This window comes from Trichoplusia ni, chromosome 22 (genome assembly GCF_003590095.1).
Source record: "Trichoplusia ni isolate ovarian cell line Hi5 chromosome 22, tn1, whole genome shotgun sequence".
NCBI classification, from domain to species: Eukaryota; Metazoa; Arthropoda; class Insecta; order Lepidoptera; family Noctuidae; genus Trichoplusia; species Trichoplusia ni.
The window spans coordinates 5955700-5982441 of NC_039499.1; the positions used below are offsets into that span (position 1 = coordinate 5955700).

Sequence of the window (26742 nt, forward strand, 5' to 3'; positions counted from 1 at the left end):
GACATGAGTTAAAGCAAAACAATTTTAATCGAAGCTATCACTTAGCAACCGTAACCTTGAAAATGTTAAATATTGGAAGCTCTTGAACAAAATGATAATATTGCTCTTGAATAATGCGCACTTCACAGATAATACACAATCAGTGCGCGGCAGTAGCGCTAGGCACACCCCACTCTCACACCGCACACAGCCGGCGCGACCCGCCGCCGCCCGCGCGTACTATCTCCGAGGTCACGAGAGGTCAACACACTACTAAATATCGAGTAGCCAAAAATCACCAGTACATACTCCAAGCAGCAAAGCGAAGTACGTATTCAACATGTATAAAGTTACAATGTACGGTGCCCTATTGTTAGTGTGCATGCCTGTTGTGGCGGTTTACGCGGCGACCTTGACGGCGCCGAGGTGAGTAGAACCATTCACTCGGAACTCGTAACAATTGCAATGTTTACCTTATTATTATACTATGTCATTCAACTCACCTGTTTGACAGAAAGGTTTAACGTCACATCGGGTTCTACCACATTAAGGAATAACTGGCGTTAATTGATAATTACCCAACTTGCTTGAACTGAGATTGATTGATTTGAGATCTTTATGACCATACCGTTGTGTACTTACAAGTGAAGTGAAGTTGAATGATGTTCCTTACCTTCATGCGATTTATTGCAGCATGTCGTCCGTCGACTACAACAAAGTTCCCATCGTTGAGAAACCTCTATACCAGCCTCCATTACAAGAAGTCGTAGATGGTAAGTAACACATTATATTTGATCAAGAAATAGTCTACATATAAGTACATAATTAACAATTTATTATCATAACTCGTATTATCCTTACTAATATTATAAATGCGAAAACAACTCTGTCTGTCTGTCGGTTACGCTTTCACGTTTAAACCACTGAACTAATTTTAATGAAATTTGGTACAGAGATAGAGTTGAACTTGAGAAAGAACATAGGATAGTTTTTATCCCGGACTTTTGAAGAGTTCTCTTGGAAACGCGATATAACCGACCTCGACGCGGGCGAAGCCGCGAGCGAAAAGCTAGTACACTAAATAAATTTACAAGCAACAGTAGGCGAAAAGACAAAGTAGAATCTTCAAGTAATTGTTCAGTAGACAGCAGGGACTCGAATCTTGTATTGTGATGTGTTCACAGTGCTGTCCAGTGGGCTGACGAGCACGTTCGAGGAGGTGCAGGTGTCGGTGGCGGACTCGCCGGACCTCACGCAGCCGCCCTACAACCTGACGGCGCCAGGTAACACACTGCACCCACATTATTGCGTTCTAATATAGTCGTTCAATTATAAGCGTGATCGATACTATTAGTATTACCCAAGGTTGTCCAATAGAAAGAAGTAATTTACGTATTTATTAAATTATATCTTCATAGCTTTAAGTTTTAACGAGTTTCAGATGCAGGCAACAGTAACAGTTATAAGTACCTACTTTAAAATGTTACTAATAGTAATTTTAAATAGTGCTGTTAATAATACCTTGAAAAACACATGACGCAGATGTGTTGATATTCATGAAATAATAACATGTTTATCTATTAATTACATAACATGTCCAATTAACTGAAGCGACAGATCTCTGTGTATCTTCAGTAAATAACGATAAGTGACACGATTTGTTTTGTTACAATTATCTATCAGATGACTCTTAAATTAACTTTTGTCTTCAAATTAGTCAAAATTAATTAAATTAAGTATCGAGAGGCGATAGGTGTATCTATTAATATATGTACCTATCTACGTCGGTGAATATGGTATTTACTCAGTAACTTGAAAATTTAAGATATTTATTTCAGGATTAACGGGTAATGCAAAGCTAGTGGAGATCGGCGGGCCGCCGTACCTGCTGCCGCTGGTGCAGCGCGACAAGCTGTACGACCTGGCGGCGCTGGCGCGGCATCTGCGGCGGCCGCGCGCGCTGCTGGCGGGCGCCGGCGCCGGGCCCTGGCCGCACATCAGCGTCAACTGCGAGGTGCGCGGCTTTGTATACCTACACACTGCAGCGGATCGACAAATCTATATTATGAGCTATTTTTAGCCCTCCACGCAAATCGGTACTATGTACTCTATGTACCCCGGCTAGGAGAATTAATCCATCTGGATGCCTTTTCTACAAAAAGATCTCAGTAATGCTAAGTTTATCTGGTAGATGAACGAAGTTCAATTTTATACGTAAATCCACCTTTCGGAAGATACAAGGTAATAATTTCTTTTCGTTGATTCCAGGGCATTATAAACCTGAGTATCCGCGACGGTGTGGTGGACCAGGGCACGCGCATTGTGTCCGTGGAGCCGGTGGGCGCGGCCAAGGGCCAGAGCGGCTACCTGCAGCGCCGCCTGCCCAACAACGAGACCCGCACCGCACTGCTGGGCAACTATCTGCTCAGCGAAGGCAAGCCTGGCAAGGTATCAAACATGAAATGCTTTTTATGAACCTTTACTGAAACAAAAGTTTGTTATAAATTATTCCGACAAAAAATCGTTTGGTATACCTAATGTCCTCTACACACTTAACAAATTATATTTTAGGTGATCAAAGTAGTTGCCAAGAAACGGATTGGACCCTTGAACTTCATCACTGCCATCAGAGAGACACTCAAGAATCATTACGGTGACAAAGTTGTCGGTAAGTCGTTTGAATATTATTAATAGCTGGTTCCGGTTTTACGTAGTGTGTACTTTGTTAAGCATTTCAGGAAAAACATCCTATTTCCTTGCAGCGAGATCAGATAAAGTACCTAAGTACATATATAACAATTGTAACTACATGCATTGTTGCGTTGTATATATTCTAATCCGGTATTAAAAATAAACTTGAATGTATACTTGCTTGTCAGGTCTGGGCGGCATGTTCATGCTGCAGGCGGGCAAGGTGAAGTTCCACGTGATGCCGGACTTCTCGGCCACGGCGCTGTGCTCGGACGCGGACGTGGACGCGTGGCTGCACTACTTCGAGATGAACGCGCCCATCACCAACGTCGGCACGCTCGTCACCGGCGACCATGTAACTACACTTGCTAAGCTGTCGCTCATTTACATACCGTCTTTTTCTTGTATTCATTATATCTGAAGTCAGCAATAATTATAGAAACAGAATGCTGCGACTGGCGACGTGAATTTAACGCATAACGCGTGGGCTAGTCCAAGGTAGCCAGGGGACAGGAAATGTAGATTGTTGTTAGGAGAGGTCTTTGCTCAGCAGTGGGGTCCCATAGGCAAAAGAAAAATGTCATGAAACCATTATTCAGGGTGGAAGCGATGTCATACCGATCCCATGGTCCAGGGGTATCTTCATAACGAAAATCATTATTTATCCCTTTTCACGAAAAAAGGCAACGTAAATAAAAAACTAAAAACTGCTCCCGATCAGCTGATTCGTAAAGGTACTCGTCGTTACGTAACGTACTCGTTAAAATTCAGTCAATATTAACAACCCAACTTGTAATGGAATGTTAATCATTGTGACAGGGCCTGGACCTGCGCGTGCAGCACTTCCACGGGTTCAGCGCGCACGGGTCCGGCGGCCACTACCACTACGACACGACGCCCGCCGACGTGCACTACGAGGGATACTTCGTGGTCGCAGAGTCCGTTATCCGCGTGGACGCGCCGCAGGAAACGCATGTCATCGGCCGCGACTAACGACGCCAAATGACTGCCAAATAATGGATGACTACATTATATCCAAGCTCAAAAAAGAAGTTAAATAATTTTAGTGCCTACATGTGACATAACTTTAATTTTGTAAATAAAGCAGTACTTATTTTGCTTTTATTATCATTTGAGGGTCAAAGTTCAATATCAATACTAGAGGTCAAGAATAATCTCAGCAAATTAATGACGACTAAATAGATGAAAAGAAAGAAGAATTTATCGTAAATAAGGGCAGATTTTAAAATATCTACATTACCCTTATCTGGTTAATTGTATATTTATTACATTGTAAGAATAAAATAATAGTTATATTCAATATTATTTAAACTTAATCTTCATACTTAAATAGAGCCACGATTTAGAACTTAGCGCATTAATGCTTAAGTTGAGTATCATCGCATTACAATTATTCAAAAGGCAAAAACTTATGTAAAACAAGTTTATTACAAAGATTTTGAAAGTTAGTCGAGTAACACCTCCATCTTCTGCGTATTGTGTCTGTTACGATTTGATTTTCAGATACTTTGCAGATAATATTAATAAAATTACTACAATACTAAAGGCTACGGCTGGCTACGTCTAGTTGTATAATTGACGAAAATGTCACTGTCCCCAACTGTCTCTCAACCAGTAATGGTATCTAGTAGCGCATTCATTACTTATAATTATACTTACATGAATTAATATATTCCACGGTACGTTCAACGTGAACGTGAGTTCGCGAGACAAGCAGCTAGTTAAGTATATAAATAAAGGCTTTGCAAATAAAAGAACAACGAAGGTTTCACCGTGTATTCAACTTATCTATGTGTTACAATTTTATTGAAATGATTGCAGTTCGTATTTATTTACACGGAACATGTTTTATCAATTATTATTTACGAAATATTCACCGCACGGCACAACGCCTGTCCACTAGCATAAATTTATTATTATTATATAAGGAACGCAATAAAATAATATATTGTGAAAAAAGTTTAATGCATACTACTAGACAGGTAAGTAGACACGAGTTGTAAATCCAAAAGTATTTTGTCTCTTTAACAAGTACTTGGTTGACTGGTAGCGACTGCCTCTGGCATCAGGTCCGCCATTGTACTTGTTTGTTAAGAAATATTAAATAAATCAAATTTTACATAACAATGTGAACATTTTTGTCGAAATCGGTATTACCCTGTACTTTTCAGTTTTCTCTAATATGGATCAGAGAAAGCTTACGCGGGCTTTTTTATCTACCATAACATTATCATTTGATACGAAATATTTAAAAAAGAATCTTACTTAATGATTATGGAAAGAACATAATTTACAAAAGTTATTTTCTCGCCTTACGATATTGGAGGCAGGCGTTGCGGCCGACGCGGGCTGCGCGGCCTCTGTATGTAGGGGCAGCCGCCGCGCGGACACATACAAAAATAAAGAATATATTATATACAGTACGGAGCTGCGCGACCCCTCGCGGACAGCGGCTCCTTAGCGCAGCTCTAGGGTACATAGCTACGGAATACACCTCCACACTTGTCTGACAGATTATTTCCGATATATTTTCAGCTTATAATGCAAAACCGAAGGATTACCAGGCGAGAACATTGCACTTTTATTTAATTAAGACGTTATTAAAGAGAGGAAAGATATTTTAGTGAACAATTTTATAGCAACTTGGAAATGTTTGCTATGGCTAGAGAAAACATGATGGATTATATTATGTAACATATAATTATGTAGAATATTACAAAGCATACATGAATTTACTGAATAAGTAAGATGTAACATTACAAATAGTATATGTTGTCTGCGACTAGTCACGTTTAAATAGAGATATATACAGGTATCACACACACCTAAACAGAAGTCAGTTTCATCGAACGGGACTAAAAAAGGAAAAGTGAAAAAAAAAATTTTTATCACATGCATTTTGCCTTAGTTTATCATGATTTGAAGTTGCAATTTTTATATTGAGTTTGCAAAAGAAATACTTTTTTATGACTTTTATTATTTTTCTTTTAATTGACTTGCAAATGTAATAATAACGGAAAAAGCAGTGTTGTAACACTGACGATGTATAATACACAACACCTAGCAGACTCGTGCTCCCGGCAAGTTTCCACAGACAAGCTAAAACTAAACAACGCACTACAAATAACACTTGAAGCATTACACAGCCGCGTTCTGCTAGCATACACTAACAAATTTATAATAAATAAAATACTTATCTCCCTTAAGTACAGTCGGCCCTACATGGTAAGCGAAGAGGCGTCGCCAAAATTTCTGAATGCCATGAACCCTGTACGCAATGTGAAGTTACGTTAATTCTTATTTAAAATAATGGTAATGCGTAATTTTAAATTGTATATCAGCTGATGAGCGTACTTAAAGTATGCTAACAACGATTTTATTAGATAGTATCTGTGTGACCAACTGTACTCAAGTATTGAATTACAATTTCGAACTAACTCTAACCAATTATAATTTTATACACCTAACGTAACCAACGAACGCATTGAAAATAACATTTTTATGCAGTTCATTCTGTTAACATTTGCCATCGCTAAACAAATTGATTTTTTATCAAGCAGTGTTCAAGTCTTTGTCTATCAGAAATAGTATGGAAGACAATTATAACGGGAAATATGTGATATGAATTCGGCGTGCAAGGTATCAAAACATAGCTACAAAGCGGCTCACAGCCTTAAATAAAACTAATTATTAATTTAATGTGAATACAGCAATCGCGTAAAATATAAAATAAATCGGTTCACTGAAGAAGTTGAAATATGGAAGTCGAATTTAATTGGGTAATGTAGGAAATAGTATTCGTGAAACATTCAGTGTTTTGCCTGATAATTCATTGTTAATTAAATATACTGCAATACATAACGATTCCAAATACATAGCGGTCTATGACCTATAACATGCAATCATACTTCAGAATCATATAAAAAATAAGTGATAAAAATATTTGTAGTTATAATATTTACATGATCAGTTCTGTACTTTTGGCATATACTGTGACATGCAGTAGGGCCACTCGGGTATACTGTTTATGACAAGCATAAATGTACATTCACAGATAATATACAACGCGCACCGCTGCGACAGAATGTTTGAGAGTGTTACGATCCGTATCGGATGTTCACAACTATCGAGACCGCACATCGCAGCCGCGACGCGAGGCCCCCACGCACGACGTGCGTCTATACACTTGCAAGGGACACGTATTCGCGCGATCTCATGAATATCAATATCTTTGATCTTTAAATCATAAAGAACAACGACTGCCGACTAATTTACTAGTATTTTTTGGAAGGATTACAAGTCTCCCCTACGTCTAGTCTTCGATTAAGTCAAATAACATGACACCAATAAAAAATGTTCGTTTCTATGAATTCATAAAAATAAGGGTGTATATAAAGCACAGCGGCGGCAGTCAGGAGCGGAACACGCGCACAGCCCGCACCACGTACTGGCGGCAGATGGGACACTCCGCCAGCTGCTTGCTGCAGCGGGTGCAGGCCGCGATGTGGCCGCACTCCAGCAGCACGCACTCCAGCGGCGCCGCCATGCATATCTTGCAGCACTCCTCGATCGGAAGGTTATCCAAGTCTGCGGTAAAACGTTTACATTTTATTGAATGAACACCAACAAATGAGTACCCTTTCATTCGGAACGTATCTTCATACCATCTTTGTACTGAGCGTGGTTTCTCCACAACGTCTTGGCCCTCTCCAACAAGTCCTTCCTTTCCAGACAGCCACGGAACTCCACTCGGTTACGGATCAGTAATTCTTTGAGCTGCTTGACGTTCAGCATGTCCAGGTCACTTATCTGACCGAACTGTTCGAGGTTTATATGTTGCGGAGTGTCCTGTGTCGTGTAGTGCAAGTGGTGGTCGTCGGCAGGCCAGGCGTCTGCGGGCAGCGCGTGGGGCGCGGGCGGGCCCTGCGCGGGCGCGCCCAGCGGCTCGTCCTGCAGACTGCGCGCGGGGCTGGCGGGCGCGGGCGCCGCGCGCAGCTCCAGCTCGGACGCGGCGGCCGCCAGGCGCGCGCGCCGCGGGAAGCTCTCCGACGCGCTCAGCAACACCTCCGAGTCTAACGAAACATTTTACTGTCAGCTTATGGCTCGTGCCTTGTGTTTTGACGACGAGTAGTTTATAATCCGTTATTTTAATAAATACTCTTTAACGACATGTAACACAAATTAATTACTTATATCCCAACACCATGATATTTCAGGTCACAAATTACGAGACACCATAAATATTGACGTTTCTATACTAAAGCCACCAACATTAATTAATACAGTAAATACGAACTTGATGGTTATTCACCCAGCCAAATGTCAATTTTCTTTTCATATATTTTCCTGACTTAAAAAAACAGTAATCTAATTGTGGTGTTAATACAAAAACTAAACCATGTCCAACCAGTAAGTCACATAATAAGTGTGTGTGGATACCGTTGGGCAGCGGGTCGGCGGGCCTGTTGATGAACTCCCAGCCGGCGTCGTCCAGGTCCTCTATCTCGTAGCAGTCGGCGGTGTCGACGCGGCCGCTGTCGGCGGAGGCGCTGCGCGAGCCCGAGCCTGACGACTGCGGCACCGACACCTGGATGTCCGGCTCCCCACCTGCCCGGGACCACACATCATTGCTGCGGAGGGCGGACACTGAGGACGCAGTTGCCGCTTAACTCGATCTCTAAATACGGCCTACACTCACGTGGAACAGTTGGTGTTTTATCTAGTAGAAATGTTTAGGAAGAAAGGTATATGAACACTACCTGATATTCGACTATATCTAAGTACATTTGTTTGAAAGATATTTCAGCAAATATTTACATGTTTTTAAAGCGGAGATGTTGACTAAAGTCAAATTCGTTAGTATTGTATTTGATGTTAATTATTTCTAGTGTTAAAGTCATTATGGCCACTGGTGCTGTCTTCCAAATTACTCTATCTAAGTAATAAAGCTGTTTTCATGAGAAGTTGCATTAAGACTACTGAAAAAGATATGGAGCGCATGACTGGGTGAATATCCAAAATAAAGTGACATTTATGTCAGTGTAAAAATTGAAAGCAGTTCAACGAACAGGTAAGCAGGGGTTATGATTATGGATATATATCAGTATAACCAACTATTTATACATATAGTGAAATATGAAGGTGCTCTAGTATTATACAGTAATGTACAGTTATGCTTACAAGTCGATGTTCTATTCAAAGCCTTTAATTTACGACATGAAATGAGTACCTGGTCTAGTCGTAAATCTCTCTGCATGGTGCTGGGAGTTAACAGGAGTATCGCTATTCGTGTCATGCACGTGAGCCGAATTGAAACAGTTGCCTGCAACACAATGGATTTGTAAACATTAAGCAATAATCTAAGAACAAACTTTTGTAGCAAATATATTTCCATCAAAAGGTCAATAATACTTCACAATTTACGTTGATACTTGGTGTTTATGTGTCAAATAATAATAAATATTCCACAACTTTCACACAACGCCATCTAGTCTCAAACTAAGCAGAGCTTGTATTATGAGTACTAGACAACTGATAAGCATACTTATATATTTCTAAATACATACGTAATATACATAAATTACACCCAGACACATAACAAATGATCATGCTCATTACACAAATAATTGTACTGGGTGGGCATCGAACCCACAACCTTCGGTATCAGTGTGGCTAGCTGTCAGAGCCACTAACCACTAGACCAACAGGCCAGTCAAAATGCATAGTTACTAGCGTATCCTCTGGGGGGCGGCGGCGGCGCCGGGTGCGTGTTGTTTCGCAGGTCGAAGGCGGAGTTAATGAAGTCATTGATGTTGTTTGTGAGTCCCTTGAGCGAGCTGAAGGGGCTGGAGCCGGCTCGCGAGCCCCGCCGCCGGTACGCGGCGCTGTTCACGTGAGACACGCACAGGTTCAACAGCTCCTCCTTTTCTGTTAAACATTTTACAATTACATTTTTAATTTAACTTGATGATTATGCGGCGAACATGTTTTAACCTTGCGTAAATTGCTACTAATAGAATTAAGTGCAGTATGAAGCTCCTGATATGCCTTAACAAATTAGATACATACAGACTATATTTTCTAGACGCTTTAGTTTTTATTAGTCTTTACAGTAAATTAGAGAGGTGAACAATTTAAATATTTTATTATATATTATTTAAAAAATCACTAAAATAAACAGAGGTCAATTATATGACAGTCTTCACTGTTTGTAAATTATGTGCATAATTACTGGAATTGCGATAATCTTAATCAGAAATTAGACTACAATAGAAATAATTTATGGTGACAAGCTCATTTTTATAAAAACACCTGATTCCTTTTAGATTCTATTCTGTCCTCTAGAAATATTTGCTTATCATTCCAACCATAAAACAATTTATGTTCATTACATAGTGCAATAGAATTACATAAAACATAGCCAAAGCAATAGCCTATTGTTTTATGGAGTTGTTATAAAAACATATAAAATAGTATATAAGTAAATGGGATCATAAAATTGCTATTCCATTTACTTTCTTTGTGCTTTACTTCCAATGATAACCAAGTCATGATTAATGTATTCTTAATTACCTTGCATTAGTATTCACTTGGATAGTATAGAATTTATCTATAGTCTTGTTTCTTACTTCATGTTGATGACTAAGGTTAAAATAAAAAGTAACCATTTTTAATACATGGAAAGGAATACCTTTCCTTTTTTATAATAAACATATTTATTGTTACACCATGTTCCATCATGCTTGAAGTAGGTAAATAACATTAACATTTAAAAATTTGCTGAGTCATACAACTAAGGATATAAGAATAGGAAGAAACTATGTTCAATCATTGAAATGCAAAATATAAAAATGAATCTGCTACTTTAATAAGTAAATTATAAATAATAAGTAATATTGGCTGCCATTCAAGAGTGTGTCATCAAAAGCATCCGCTAATACTTGTTTACCACTATACTGTGATCATTGAACATTATTCATATACAAACTATATTCCTGTCTATCTGATCTAGTTTGAAGTGTTAGATGTGAGACTCACCAACACAGCCCCGAGTTGAGACATTCTGTCTTTTCAGGAAGCACTGCAGGTCGCGCACCTTCAGTTGTGCGATATCCTGTCGCGACAGCGGCCTGGTGGACAGCACCCGGCAGGGCGCGCACATGGTGCCGCCGCCGCGCCGCAGGCAGCTGCTGCAGTAGTAGCGCTCACACTCACAGCACGCCCGCTTCCGCTTGAACACGCTGAACTGCACCGCGCAGCTCTCGCAAGGCATCTTACTGCGCCCGCTAAAGAAAATTGATATTCATCGATGCTGATTACACACCGATGATAAGACCAACAATATCGATATTTAAACATCGATATTGAATTGTCTTACAACGTCGGTACATAGCTCAGTACTATCTGTTGACCCCGACACGTTTATAAATTGAAAACGCCAAAACATTACTGTAAAACCAAGTAAAATTGGGAACTGATATCTGATGAATGTCATTTGTAATTGTAATTTTTTATCAAACTGTTATCTTTTCTGACACCTATGTAACGATGTTTTCGATATATTCTCATTGGTAACATGTAGCAATGTTGTAATTATCTATGTCAATATCGATGTTTTTCCAATATCGTTCATCCACTTGCGTCTCCACTACCACCTAGCATACTCCGCGCCGCGTAGGTACTCCACTGCTAGTGCTTCAGTTGTGTCACAAACACATTACACAGTCACGCTGTCACTACTATATTTACTATTTTTTTCAATAGATTATGAAACATTTGATATTTTTATAACGTATTATTTATGTAAAAAATCAAAACATATGAATGACACACCTGCCATCATGAAAACAACGTTCCTAATCACGAAGAATTTAGTAAGATCAACAATTCAATCTATGAGTTTTAGATGATTATAGCACAAGCATATAATTTCAATAACAATATAGTTTTAGTATAATTCATTGCATACTAATAAAATGTGCAGTAAAAGTAACTTTTTATTTTTAAGCCTTAAACTTTTTTAAAGACCTATGCGTGTAAAGAAAAAAAAATGTTTTTTCCAGTCTGCTCATAGCACAGATTATAATTATTATAAACAAAATCATAAATTAAATAATATTTTGATTCCAACTATTATTATGTATACTGTTGCCTTAATAAATATTTAACTATAAGTCAAAAGGTTCGTAAATACAATAAAGTTTTGTAGGTGATTGCTCACTTTTGGTTTGATGGCTTCAGGTTTATTTCAAAGTTCAGATTTTCTCCTGTTTAAAATATTATAAAATTGTTTTTTTTCCCAATATCAGTCTTTGTTAGAGACATTTAGCTCTTTATAACTGGTGCTTTATTATTTTTTATATATTTCATACAGAAATTAGCATTATTTTGATATTTTTTTCTCGCAAATCGGGGTATTTTATTACATAAGATTCAAGTAGGCATGTACGTTATAACGTAGGTAAGTTATATTAAATTTGTTTAAATAAGAGTAGTTTCGTTCATGAGCAGATGGCAGCATCAAGTTCCTTTCTTAACGACAATTCCTAGGGATTATAAGAAAACTCATCTATCTATTGAGGTAATTAAATTTTATTTGAATGTAATGAACTCATATTCATACAATTTCACGCAAAACTAATAACAAAAACGTTTTCCCTTAAATGCAATTAAATTATTTGTAGTGAACGCCTATTAATCACGACAATTTTTTTAAAACAGTTTTTCTAAACGTCAAAAAGACTCGCTGAGGACAGGATTCGAACCTGCGCGGGTAAAACCCATTGGATTTCAAGTCCAACTCCTTAACCACTCGGACACCTCAGCTACGTATATAGTACTGAAATTTATTAATGTGTGATTAATGTATTGCAATTATTATCACTAGAGCTGCTAGTATTGGTTTATCAAGACCGAAACAGTTGTTTACACTTTAGGTACAAACATTCAAAGGTATACGAAAGCTACAATGGAGGCGAGGTCACCAAATGCATACGTAATCATTCATTCGGAGCTAAAAGCGTGTGAGATGTGAAACACACATGAGTATAGCGAGTTGCTCTACCATTTATTCACGTCTAATAGCAAGTGATATTTAAAATACCATTAGGTATTTAGCTACTAGCTTGAAGGAATAAAGTCATCGTGACATTGAATATTAAGATTAGATATCAACAGTTTTAGGATTCATTGATAGTTTATTACCGTGACCGAACAAAGTTAACGATATTTAAATTAATATTTTTTTGATACACTGAGGTTATAGAAAAGTAGATTATATTAATCAAGTATAGGGACATACATTTAAGCTCAGAATTAAGAAATAGATAAAGAAAATGTAGAGTTAGAGTGGCTCTACGTCGAGTCGTAGACGTGTAGTACCGCAGAAAGTCACTAGAGTGCGCTCTTTGTGTGCATCAAACAAATGCATCGGCGAGTATGCTCGGCTCATGCCACTACTCGACTCTGCTCGACTCCGCACTCATAGCAGCAAACTCCAGTCATTGTGTGTATGTCACGAGCGTCACATACACACAGCGACACAACCGTTGCACAGCTCTCTAAGCTCTCTTAAGACTATTGGATATAGAAAGCAAAGTCACTGGCTCAATAAACTCAATATATTCCTAAGATAAACTTAAGTATCTGTTATAAGTTAGTCATATGATCGATGGAGATACAGTATGGTGATCATATGGAATAGTAACAAAGCTGCATTAAATATTTTGAGCAGTTTTGCTTGAGTTCGTGTTGCTTTATTACTTTATCAGGCGCTTCTATTAAATTGTGACACTATCCTAGGAATTTCCTTTAAAGTGTTGGTTGTTATTTTGTTCTTATAAATTAGTAGAAATTAAGGAAAAAGTTAAGAAATTGAATTTTTAAATGAATTAAATTTAAGTTTTGTTTGCGAAACTTGTGAGGCTGATATAATTTATTCAGGTGTGACATTTTTTAAAAACAGGAGAACGTTGCCAAGTGCGATATCGATAGCAAAATTAAAACGTTTGTAATGGCAAGATCGGTTACAATGACGTCATGACCTAAGTAATGGTAAGCAAAGTAAGTGGATATTACTTTACAGGCGAAGAAGGCGAAAAACATTGTTATTAGATTATTAATATTTTATTACATTTGGCCCCACTCGCAAGCATTTAAAAAAAATATGATAAAATAAATACTTACAATAAATCAAAAACCCATGACGGCTGCTGATCAAGAAAAAAGTAAATAATAACATTAAGTATTCATATCAAAAAATATTGAAAATCCGTAATAAGTAATTAAATTATAGAGATTAAAGTCTTACATCGGGTCTGATGAACATGAACATGTTTTGATGGCAAATTAACACCGTTTATTAATTAAGACTAAGTGCAAAATATAAATAGCTCCTGCATCATATTGAGAGCAAAATTTACGATGAACAATATATTTTATATCGAATTTACTGTAGCAGATATTGTTCACACGTGTGCAAACAAGAGTGTTAATAGTACAATCTTTTAATAAACCAATTTATAACCTTTCATAATTAATTAAGATTATTTTATTATTTTACTATGAAACTTTCATAATTAATTAAGATTATTTTATACATCATTTTCGTTATGTTTAGCCTCAATATTTATGTAGGTACATATGGACTTGTATATATTGTACATTTTTCCAATTGCGATATGAAAAGGAAACTATCTAATATATAAAATTCCCGTGTCACGATGTTAGTTACCGTACTCCTCCAAGACGGTTTGACCGATTTTTATGAAATTTTGCATACATATTGGGTAGGTCTGAGAATAGAACAACATCTATTTTTCACACCCCTAAGTGATAAGGGTTGCTCACACTAAAAAAATATATTTTATTCTTTGGACGAAATTATTTGATTTAATTTTTTATGATGTGGCATTAAAAATACATACAACTAGAAAAAAAAAATCGGCAAAACAACGTTTGCTAGGTCAGCTAGTTTTATTTATAAAGTAGTCCTGTTTACGGATTTAACGCTAATGAATGTAATTTCAGATTAATAACATTTTCATAAAGTATAAGGGCTATCAAACTCTACCCGCTAGTGAAACCTGGTGGAAAATTACACATTTTTGTGCATAGTTATACAGATGCCTTATTTATTTTAGTTTATCGAGCCTAACAGTTCCTAAGGACTGTTATATTTAGGACATTCACCTTTACAAAGGTTCATTTGAGACAATGGGACCTAATGAGGTAGCTATTGTGTTCGTTGCAGATGAGCGGCTAGTGCGGCTACCGTGTACCTTGTATGTAGCGATGTTTGCATTTCCATTTGTAAAAATAGTATAATTCATTGTTTCAAACGCACATAAATGTTAACACATAATTATGAATCACACATTACAATTCTAGATTTTAGTAAGATTTGCAATACAAACGTTAATTTCGACCACGATACCATCGGCTGAGGTGTCCGAGTGGTTAAGGAGTTGGACTTGAAATCCAATGGGTTCTACCCGCGCAGGTTCGAATCCTGTCCTCAGCGAAATCTCTTTTTGCGTTTCGTAACATCTTGTTGCGTAAACATTTATAGATTTTTGGAACAATTAGGTGCACATTATAAACATATTTTTGGGTTTCAAGGTATTTCCTCATAAATAAAAAAAAATATTTGTAGTACTACTGAAAATACAAACAGACAATGTGCTCCGTCATTGGGTATTTGATCTAACATTTTAAAATTGGGTCTGATGGAAAACAAATATATCTTTATTTGGCTAATCTTATCACTTAATGCTCCTTAACAATAATGGCGGGCAATATTATTATCTTTTCTTATGTTTGGTATTTCGGACCGGATGAACCGAGTTTTCACCATGACGAGGAGTGTTATAAGTAAGATGGGCTCAGTGGTTTTTACTTAAAGTCTGTTGTTGTTGGGTTGGCGGTTTTTGCTTAATGTTATAAACGCGAATGTTTGTGGAGGTTTGAATGTTTGTTGCTCACGCAACAACTACTCAATGGATATTGAGGAAACTTTGCAGGAATGTAGGCTACAGTTTATCCCTCGGAAACGGGAACAGGAGTCAAGTCCAAGCGAAGCAAGAAAACGTTAGTACTTAATATTAACGGGGAATTTTTAATATTGATATATTCTTTAAAATGTTAGCCCTAGACTTGATTTTATACAAATTCGTCGCAGCTTTCGCAACGAGCCTGAATTAATGTGATCTAAAGTTCTAAACTAGTGAATCAATATGAACGTCGAGAGCACTTCTAAGTCATCTTGCGGAGTTTCATGAACTCTTGACGGCGAGATGTTTTCACAAGAAGAGCCTCTCACACAGCAGGACTTTTCAGGGTAGTTGACCTCTCCAAACTCTGGAAATCAAGGAAAAGGCAACTTAGAAGTCAAACATACTTTCCAAGCAAATTTATATTCTGTTGTCATAAAGCTAAAGTACAATTTCTCATGTTGAAATCCATGTAGTTGATACGCCAAAGGCACGCGGTTTCGAATTCAGTTCTACAGTGTGTGTTTAAGGTCCATTTTCGTGTGTAAGATTTTTCCTGACAGGAAGTAGGTTAAGCACAAGTTATTTTTCACAGTTCGTACCAAACACTGAGACGGCCGAAGTCGCAGAATTATAACTGGGATAAGTCCACAATGGAGGGCCTTCATTGAATATATTTCATATCAACGAGATTGAAGCGAGCTGCTTAGCTTCTTTTTTTACTTTAAGAGCTTTTGAAAGTAGGTGCTTCTTACTGGATATATAATGAATGAGGGAAGATCTGTGCTCAGTGACATAATATGAATAATTATTGCAAAGTTCGGATGATTTTATATAATACTTATTTGTCAAGCGATAGTTTTCTACGAGTAGATCCAGGTAAAACACTAGTATTGGTTAACTATTCGTGTGACCTTAATGTACGCAATAATCACTTAGCAACTGTCTGTAAAATGGATAATTTGCGTTATTTGAGCTAATACGTATAAAATACATAATAGTTGCAGTATCGGCACATGTCGGGGAATACCTGCCGACTGCTGAGCGAGCACCAGCAGCGCCACGCACGGGTCACTCACCTCCATATAATGATGATCCTCCAACATGATTTAAGTGTATTGCAATAAATATGTTTATTGCGTTGCGTAATATTTAAGTTGTGTGCTGGATACATTGGAACCAAAAGTTAAATTATGAGACTACTCAATTGTGTTGTTATATGCCTAAAAGGTTTTGAGAATAGTATTGACATGACAACGGTACACTTATTTAAAAAGTTTTTTTTTAAATATTATTCGTCTCGTATAGATCTCGCAAATGGACTAGCCAAAAGAAAAATGCTTTAGACAAATTATATGGGAATATACCTCATGACAAAATCGATGAAATTAGAATGTAACGTTAAGTATTGTGATGCCTAACCTTTAGCGGAATACCGGCGCGACTTAACATATTAAGTACATTAGGTGTCACAGCCTCTCAGGCCACGTGACCCGTGACCCCTGGTCCGTGACCTGTGTCCTTTGCTGCGCAGATGATTGATGGCGGCTCTCGTACAGGACTGTGAGATAACGACGGATGGAATGTCATGTGTTGTAACTACACGCTGTGTTATACAATACACGGGAATGATAACATGCCGCTGATATTGTGAATGTACAATTTTGTAAGGGAGAGTAGAATTACACCTGGTTTCTTTTTAAAACAAATTTTATTTTAGAGTTATTAAATGTACTCAGGCATTCAGATTGCCAGACTAGCCAGGATATTTTTATTCTCGTTCGCCAAAGACGGAATCGTGATCTTACATGATAAGGGATGGTCTAGTTTGACATAATTATGTAGATTGAGTCATTACACGCTGTGACTTATTGGCTTATTGGTTTAAAGCTAGCTTGCTAAGCTTGGTTTGTGTTGCCAATGATCGAAGCAGAGCAAAGAGCGCGACATGACGGTTGATATTGTCTCACATACGAGTCTGTAGGCGCTGATGATGGGATTTCAAGCAGACATATGGAGTATTATAATGTAATACTTACTCAGTTTCTGACCATCGAGGCTGAAAATTGTTATTTGTCATTATTGTTACATAGTCTGGTGTTCTATAAGTGTGCAATATCTTGGTAAATAATTAAAAAGTTAGTCACGAGAATGAGTACGACATTAATAAGAATCAACTTAATTTAAGTGACTCTACAATATTCCTATTACTTAATGCAGGAAGCAAACATTACCACGATACGACTATATTCTCATTATACCCATATAATTAATTAATCCAGTTTCTTATTTAGTAGGGTCGAGGAGCATACGCGTTATTGGCAGCAGTAAGTGTTTCCGGTCGGCCGTGTAGGGCGGGCGGCTGCTGGGCGGGTCGATAACAACTGGTGGACTGTGACGCGCACTGCACAGCTTTTTTCAGAAGGTTTATTAAATACTTACTTCTTGAAATGCTCAGAGATATACTGGTTAGTAAGTATTTATCGATCCTTCTGTTGATTGATGGGTAACTAGTTTATTATTACGCTATTATTTAAAGTAGTGAGCAGTTTCCACAGCAATAAGTCTTCTTCCTAAATAATTATACATAAAACTTGGGTTAGCCGCGATTTGACTGAAGTTAATAAATGTCAGCAGATAACAAAATGTCTGAAAATGTTTAATATTTGCCATGTTCTAAAGGAGTTTGGTAAAGTGGAAATTCTGAATGTTTCTTTGCACAGTAACCGTTTCTCTCAGTCACGCGTGACCCGTGACCTGACTCAATCAAAAGTTTGCTCTGAAAATACGAAGAGCGCGAACATTTGTATTTGTAACATTCCACTGCCCTTTCTCCTTTCACGCACTGACTGGTTTTCATACGAACTGAGCAATGAACTGTGATATGTGTTTGTGTCGAAACTATCTGTAATGTTACAATGGTAGGGATTTTGTTACACGGCTCGCTCCGATATAATATTGAATACGGCTCTCATTGAATTTTTACATAACAGCGCTTTGGGAATACTGGTTCATTTATATTTTCTGTAGTGAGTTGTATTTATTTTACTTCCTTCCTATATCATAAATGTGAAAGTTTATTCAGCTCGGTGTTTCCGGAACTACCAAGCTCAAATTAGAGCAAAACTATAATATACTATAATGTTTGTAATGTTTGCAAAATGCAGAGTTTCAAAAATACTACTCGTGATATTAAAAACTACATCGCTATATCTTCTCCCTATTTCCAATAAGTAGGAATAGTCACCCTCGACTTACATTATTAGGGTTTAAGGGCAGGTATGAATCCGTGATAGAGAACTCCATGACAGTCCAATATAGGGTATGCTAATATTGGGTCGGCGAGGCTCTCACAGATCACTCGTCAGATTGGAAGCTGCTGTATACAAATATATCGCAGATAGAGAACAGTTTATTACACTGGGCGTCACGTGAATGCTGCGAGGTTTGTTAATAGGTTATGCAGCGTTATTTATGAGCGCTAATGTATTAGTTCTTAATTATGTGACATCATCGCATTGTAGAAGATTGATTGAAAAAAGAACGAATATCATGAAAGGGTTGATCGAATAATATAAATACGTGTTGCATTGTTGTATGGAGTTCTTCTCCTGGAGTGCATCCAACAGAACATAAAAAGCTCGATAATATAGAAACCCCTTTATAGGTTAATAATACTCAACAAGTTTGTGACAGATTAAGATAAAGTTATAACTTTTGTAAATCATTAAAACTTACCCAGCAGGGGCCACTGCGTACAGGCATTAGTATTTGGCAGGTCATGTTTATCATCATAAATGTAACAAATTGATAACGGAGGTAAGAAATAAAAGCTTTATGTACCGTTGCGAGCGCCAAGACTCCGGGAGCCGAGCGGCGGCGGCGGCGGCGGCGGCCGGCGCTACGTCAAAATAAAGTAATTAACTCGCGGAGTGTTTATGACGGTTGGGGACAACGTGCGATAGTGTAGGGCTAATAAACAAGTGTGATTATTAGTCGAGCCTTCATTTTACTAAATTATCGCAAATTATACACAGAAAAAAAACAGGCTGCGACTGAATGCTATGTTAACTCTATCTAAGAGTCAGGCTGTATAACTCAAATGTAATTATATTTGAACGGAATACAAGTTACAGTTACATTTAGTGATTGCTCTCACACGGCTCTGCCTTAGCGCCGCGGTCGCCCGGCGGTTGGCGCTGGCTCCGGCGCCGGCGCAACCTGTTCTTATTTTAATACGCTTGATGCAAGGTGATGCGAATTACATGAGTTGTCATATCGGCGAGCGGGAGCATCGATCGCGAGCGGACGCGCGCGAGCAATGTACTGACAGCGACGTAATTATGATTTATGATCAACAACCGTAGTCAAGCATGTTGGCTTGTATTGACTTTAGTGTTTAAGGCTCAGAAAGTATTCTTCTTGATAATTACTTAGTGTCGGCAAAAAGAACGAAATCAAGAGTTGTAGATATGACATGTAATGCGCCCTATCTATCGTTTTAAATTTAGGCTCCGACGTTTACTAGATTAGAGTTAAACGATTGTTGTTACTTATTTGTAAACACTGTCAATCATGCTCCCAAGCACCGCAGAGGGGCTCTCAATCCTGTTGCGAATTATAATTAGGTTGTGGCAAACTACACTAAACAGTGTGAGTTAATTATCTCCCGGGTTCGGCGATATCTGCCGGACAATTAGGAGCGGTGGTGGCGGACAGCGAAGCACGTACGCGCCCGCATTAACAACGACATAGCTCTGACGGCCGACCAGCGAGTAATGAAGATATTGAGATGGGTTAGTGGAGTAGGTAGTCAATTAACTAACTTCTCTTATAGACAACTTGGTTGGAACGTACGATATATTTTAAACTTGGAAGTTATATCAATGTTAGGTTATTTATAATTTGCACCTCATTAAATTGTGGATAGAATAATAGTTTAAGTAATGCGTCAAAGAGGTTTCTGCTCTACATTAGGAGTTTTACGCTGTTTCACATGCAATGTTACCCGATGATAAATATGCGACCCAGCAGAGTCAAGCCGCGCCACGCGCCGCTGGTGTCAAAATGTGTGCCACATCCAGGTTACTTCCTTGCTCTGAGGCTGCGATCTATAATTGGTTTCGAGGCGCTTGGTCCCCCGGGAGCGCTGCTGGCGCGGAGCTGATACCGTGCTGCCTACTGCGCTGCGCCGGTACACTCTGATGAACAGGAGTAATGTCGAGAGGGATAATCATATGACGTGTCTATATCACCATCTATAAGCTTCACATGTTAGAGCCGTGCAAATAGAGGCAGAAATGCAACTTTAGCGGCTTGAAAAGGCGTAAGTATTTAAAGTAAAAACTTTCAAAATTAATTTTGTTTTGTAGAAGTTGTTAATCTATGAAATGGTAAAGGTACAGTGCTTAACGTTACCAACGAACCATACATTTTGTAGAGCCTTTTAAAACAGTGCTAGTTGTATTTTGCTATTACCTTGATCATTAATTTTGATTAGAGGCATTGTTGTATTTTGACATATGTTTAAGCATAAGAAACATCGCTCAGCACATAGTCACAGGTAGCGGGCTGGCGCTGTGCCAGCTCCCGCGTCACCGCGTCGCGTCGCCGCGCTCCGCTCGCTCTGAGTGCGCCTCCATTAAAGTTATATTTCTGTTTGTTCTCCACCGACTCGCCACTACTCGACCTACTGCAGCTCTGACACAGAGACACCTATTAGCCTGACTGAACTTCACACTTTAATTGCCATCGCTGTTTTTATACAAACTCAGACATATTCATAGTATTTTTGAAGTTGAAAGCGGTGATGACATGCACATCCATTATTCAATAAACTTTACAATTCATACGTCATAAATATTTCCGAAACCTGACTGGCTAGTAAAGTAATTCATTTATTTGTTTTATTTGTGATTGATAAAGCACTTTTTGTCCAATATTAGAATCATAGACGACCAGTCTAACCGCACGACCAGTGAGGTCACTAAACAAAATAACTCGATGATTTCATGACTAGTACTCATTAATTTCGTGTTAGTTAATAAAGCCTCATATAAATGGATCCTCGTGTAAGATTTATGTTCTCACGGGAGCTTAATATGTGTCCTGCGCGTGTGTCGGTAGAGTCTTCATTACATGTAACATGCGGCGCGCGGTCGATGCTTACCGGCACGTTCTCCTACATAATTAATTCGTGGGACGTTTGATGATAAAAGTACCCCATTAACTAATCCTGGTTATTTTCAGCTTGTTTATGTTACCTAGATTTGGCTGTAATACGAGATTAGCCTAAGTAAGTACCCACGATTTTGTTTTCATTAAGGAATAATAATAAAGTTTCTAGAAGTAATTGTGCATATAATAAAACGCACCGCCTGAGGTGACGGAATCATTGTTTTCTAGTATGTTGCTGATGCGACACAGATAGAATTCATAATCATGTCAGACATTATGGCGGCTCAGCTATAATGGATGTTACATTGAAATATGTGCTACATGCGTTAACTATTGTCATTTACTGTATCAGGACAGTCACCAAGCAGACAACTAGGAAAAGGTCTACTTGTGCACAGTTAATCTAATTACTTATCGCATGTTATGTTTTAAAGAAAGTAAATGTTTTGAATTTTATTGCAAAAAAAAACGTAATAAATTTTAGTTTAACTTATTTTGTAGGTACTTTTTTTTGAAGAGTAGAAGTTGACAACCTTCTGCATATTCTTGTTTTGTGTGATGAGGGATGGATGCAAAAGCGCCACGTGACGTGACTTGTGCGTGCGCGCATAGCGGCGGAGGGCCGCATGCATCCTTCTATTGTTCTCGATACGCGTCAACTGACAGCACTGTGTCACCAGCAGTACCGCGGGCCACCGTGATGTGCTTCTTATGTATGAGGGACCAGGGATCCTGATAGATGTCACTTTGTAGACTAACTCTGTTCTGTTAAGTTAAGATTGTATCTGTATACGTAGTTTCTCAAATTTTCGCGATGATCGTTGTGACAAACAACCTTCTAAAGTGTGCCGTGATACCCGATCCCCCACTACCGCTAGTTTTACCTACCAATTTACAAAATCGATGGGTCAATTATATGATAAAACACAACTATTTAGAATTTTTATAGAATTTGTGTGTGTGGTAGGTGTATCCGGTAGGTATATACTTAGTAAGCATAATAGAGTCTGCGCATGCGCGATGAACGCATCGTGACACATATCGGCAAATATTGTCAGGAGCACGATACACCGGTCGCTCACTAGTGTCAGAATAATGTCCAAGTTTAGTAGTCGCACGAGTTGGGTGGCCGCGGGCTGAGTCACACGTTCTATACTCGACAACAGTGTCGATCGTATGACAATGATGTATGGAACATGTGCCTAGAGTACTTATGCTGTTCGACACCACGAAGAGACGACTTTTTAAGGTTATAATGCCAAAATGCAATATGCGTTAGACAGGTTCGAGCCAAGCGGAGGACAAGCATTTGTGATCCTCTATCGATAGTAAAGGATGCTCATGAAAGTATATGGAAAAAGATATTTCTTTGAAACCCAAATTTGTGTACAGACGATACCTACTTTATGTATGACACCTAACTGCTATTAGAATTAGGTACCTTTTTTATGTACACAAGACAAAAGAAGACGGGTCAGTTTCTCGAATGTTCAAAATCTGGTAAATCATAAACCTACATATTTTCATCAGTAGGTATTTTGTGTTAGAACTTACACTAGAGTCTAGACCAAACCTATCGACCTACAATTTATATAAACAGCATCTTAGCATATTCCGTAATACAAAATCGCTAACAATTACTAGTATTCATAATTACACATTCAGCTGTTTCAGCACCATCTAAAATGTTGTTTGTTCAGCACTGTGATCACGCCACCGCGAGTGCTCGGCGCGGGCGCACCTGACGCGGCAACACGACACCACTAGACCTACTGTGGCAGCTGACGATGCACAATCGGCACGAGTAGTGTATGACATGCTGACTGTGAGACTTTGTGACTGTAGGAAGAGGCTTTAATATATTTAAAAGACTGCAATGAAAAAAAACTAGCCTCAGGCTAGTTTTAAAAGAGTGTTATTAAATGTTATTTTAGTCTCAAAATTTTAGGATTAAGACAAGACATTTTTCCTTTTAAAAGACTTCCTCGTTGCCTTAGAATGCTTAAACTTTAGAATAAAAGCAGGAAATAAATCTCTGTATCTTTAATGATACGTGACTCTTATCAGGATCTGAATATGTATAGATAAGCGCCACGACCTACACAGCCCGGATCTTCGGAAGGCTTACACGGGTGCGAGGGCCCAACGCGCTGGATCCAACCCTTTTTACAACTTTAATCTAAAACGCAGTTGAGCCTTAGTTCGTGTCGCAACAATATGTAAAGTTACGGTATACAAAGTTGTCACAATCCTTAGGTTCTTTTACATAATCAGGTTATTTACATATATTCAAATAGACATAACCTTTTTACTTTAAAACAATGAACAAAAATTTCAGCGGTGGCTTAATAAACTTAAATTTTTGGACTAACTTTTATATTCAGGCTTTTAAAACGTTTACAAAATAAAATTGAACAAAGGCTGTTAATAAGTCCATAACACGTTGACGTAAAATTTTATTTGTAAATTGATTTCGCGTTGCATTCCGGTCGGGCGGGCGGGCGGGCGGCGCGCGCCCATCGCGTCCCGCTCGAGCGCGCTCAATTTCCACCGCCCACCGGCGCCGGCCGCAGCCTTCACGCGCCGCTTTACAGCCTCCGTGCTCCATAGCGTGAATATCTCGAAATAGATACGAACCTGGCTAATTTAGGAGGGTGCTGTGAGCAGGGTATCGGTACCTACATATGTATGTACCTACCTGTATATAGCAATGTTTAAAATTAATGTGCTCACCCACAGCGTATACTTGAGGGGTTTAGTTTAAGCGTTTAGATTTATTATGTGCACAAAAACATCGATGAAATACGGGACTGTATTTCGCGAAATTTTGCTATTTCATTATAAAAGCTGCACCAATCTTTAGTGTCTGTATTAATCAGAAGACTAGCATTACTTTGATCCAAAAACAAAAAGCCTTCATACCCGAACCTCCCTTAGAATATGTGTCATCAATCCTCTGTCTTGACAACATACTGTACTCCCATAACACTGGCAAATAAAAGTTCAATAATGATTAAACTTACTTATCACTTTGTTAGATAAGAATAATAATTTACTATGTACCGGAGTGAAAGGATTGAATCTAATTTATTTATTTATTTCATGTAGAAATAAAATTATTACAGTGTGATGTAATTTCATATGTTTATGTGTTAACGGTACCTTAATAATGCCCTACAAAAAAAGGTTTTTATTGTGGCTTATCCTTTTTCATTCTGCATCAAGGGTTCGCTTCTATATTGTTGTAAAAAAATCATTGATATGTAATTTAAGGTAAAACAATTATGTTGTAAGACAAGTAGTAGAGTGAGCGGCGCAGGCGCAGCGCGGGCGGCGCGCGGTGTAATCGGCGGCGGCGCGTGCTAACAATGCATTGTTCGGTGTTCCGTTTGCACAAAAAACAAATTCCTGAAGAACGGTGCATTACGTGCACAAACAAACACCTCCACTACTAATACTGCACAGTGCGGCACTGTGTGGCGCTGTAGGAAAACACACGCATACCTAATCATATACGAATAATTTCACACAAAAGAGCCTTCAAAAATATAACTTTACAAAACAAAGTTCCATCGTGTAATTCTCATTTTATATCACTGATTGATGTTCTAAAAATTCTAAATAGCCTAGGCTTTTTATCCTCCGTGTGAATAAAGTTAGGAAATATTCATTTAAACATGTCAATAGTTGCAATAATTCTCATGAAATATTGTGAAATCTTATTTTTCTCGATAAACGTAAATATCTTGCATGCATAACCTCGTTAACGATCGCTTCGTAGAATTATGTCCGAGTCATCTTTTAAGCTGCGCGTCATTTGTTTTGAACAAAATAGTTTAAAGAATGTTATCGTCGGGTCCTTTCCGTAATGTCGGGACAAAGTTAAATTTGTTAAGAGTTTTTTTTTATATTAGAAGCCATTGAAGGGAAGTTTGCTGGTTTGAGTTAGGACTAAAGTTTTAAAGCTTTTCATTTACTTTCAAAAGAGTTTTGCGTTAGAGAAGCGAGAATGATGATGGCTACTCTTTAAATTTTTCCTTATTCCCATTTGTTTAGAAAATTCTTGGTCACTAGTGTTATTAGTTCGAAAATGTAGAGTTCATAGAACTAAATAAGGCAAATTCTCGATCAGAATTTCATTATTAGTCTATCTGTGACCATAAATTAACCGCAGCATCAACAAGTCGATAACAAAGTATAGAAAAAGGAATTGCCTTCGCGTGACAGCAGTTTCGAGACAAAGTATTCACAACACTTCATCACTTGTGTTGGCATTTTTTCTGTAAATAATCTCGGTCGCTTCCAATGTTTTCCTTGCAGTCACGTCACAGTAATAACGGCTTCATTTCTAATCTCCACACGTGGCACCACGCACTGCACTGACAACAAGCGAAGCAGGCGGACAAGCTTGTGCGCAGGTGTCTCTCTAAACAATCGCCTCACTAATCGATGTTATTTTTTCCTCTTTTTTATTAACAATTACACACCTTTTCCTGAGTTATAGGGTTTTAATAGGTTTGTTGTTAATGGCCAGTTAGTTACACTGTGTAACCTTGTAGTAACACTTATTTCTAACTATTTGTGTAATCATTGACGTTTTACTTGTTTTTTAGCATCTTCCGCATTCCTTGCATAATTTTAAAGGATGATTCAAGATTTTGTATGAACTAGCATAGAGGCTAAGGAGTTCATTGGTACGTAGCGATTATTTTTTTTCGGATGAGCAAGGGTAAAGTTGAGTTTTTCAGTTTTCAGCATCACTTTCTAGTGTAAAGGATTTCGGTGCATAATTGATATGCTAAGTGTTACGCCACTGTCGGTCATCAACTCAGTTGCGTGCTCCACGCTCGGCGGCGCGCACGCAACGCAGGGCGCCGGCTTACTT

The 26742-nt window shown here is 38.3% G+C and overlaps 2 protein-coding genes and 2 non-coding genes across 9 annotated transcripts; 2 read left to right on the top strand and 2 right to left on the bottom strand.

Annotated features, from left to right (window-relative positions):
- The first annotated feature begins 97 nt into the window (after positions 1-97).
- On the top strand, positions 98-3787 carry LOC113504554 (ester hydrolase C11orf54-like). Of its 2 annotated transcripts, none has more exons than XM_026886913.1 (8): positions 98-306; positions 673-752; positions 1164-1262; positions 1818-1993; positions 2248-2427; positions 2551-2647; positions 2859-3025; positions 3490-3787. In XM_026886913.1, exons 2-8 carry the CDS (start codon positions 674-676, stop codon positions 3661-3663), a joined length of 972 nt encoding a protein of 323 aa, XP_026742714.1. In that variant the 5' UTR covers positions 98-306; position 673; the 3' UTR covers positions 3664-3787. The 2 variants fall into 2 exon arrangements, with proteins under 2 accessions (XP_026742714.1, XP_026742713.1); XM_026886912.1 differs by lacking the exon at positions 98-306 and adding an exon at positions 313-405.
- Positions 3788-4453: 666 nt separating this feature from the next.
- Positions 4454-11531, bottom strand: LOC113504552 (E3 ubiquitin-protein ligase RNF34). Of its 5 annotated transcripts, none has more exons than XM_026886907.1 (7): positions 11346-11531; positions 10729-10976; positions 9421-9618; positions 8921-9013; positions 8131-8337; positions 7356-7763; positions 4454-7278 (listed from the first exon to the last, which is right to left on the bottom strand). In XM_026886907.1, exons 2-7 carry the CDS (start codon positions 10961-10963, stop codon positions 7103-7105), a joined length of 1317 nt encoding a protein of 438 aa, XP_026742708.1. In that variant the 5' UTR covers positions 10964-10976; positions 11346-11531; the 3' UTR covers positions 4454-7102. The 5 variants fall into 5 exon arrangements, with proteins under 5 accessions (XP_026742708.1, XP_026742709.1, XP_026742711.1 ...); XM_026886908.1 differs by having other exon boundaries at positions 11332-11531; XM_026886910.1 differs by having other exon boundaries at positions 8131-8298; positions 11346-11528.
- A 903-nt stretch (positions 11532-12434) lies between these two features.
- On the bottom strand, positions 12435-12516 carry Trnas-uga. The gene has a single exon. It is a non-coding gene; the product is annotated as a tRNA-Ser (tRNA).
- Positions 12517-15129: 2613 nt separating this feature from the next.
- Positions 15130-15211, top strand: Trnas-uga. The gene has a single exon. It is a non-coding gene; the product is annotated as a tRNA-Ser (tRNA).
- The last annotated feature ends 11531 nt before the right edge of the window (positions 15212-26742 follow it).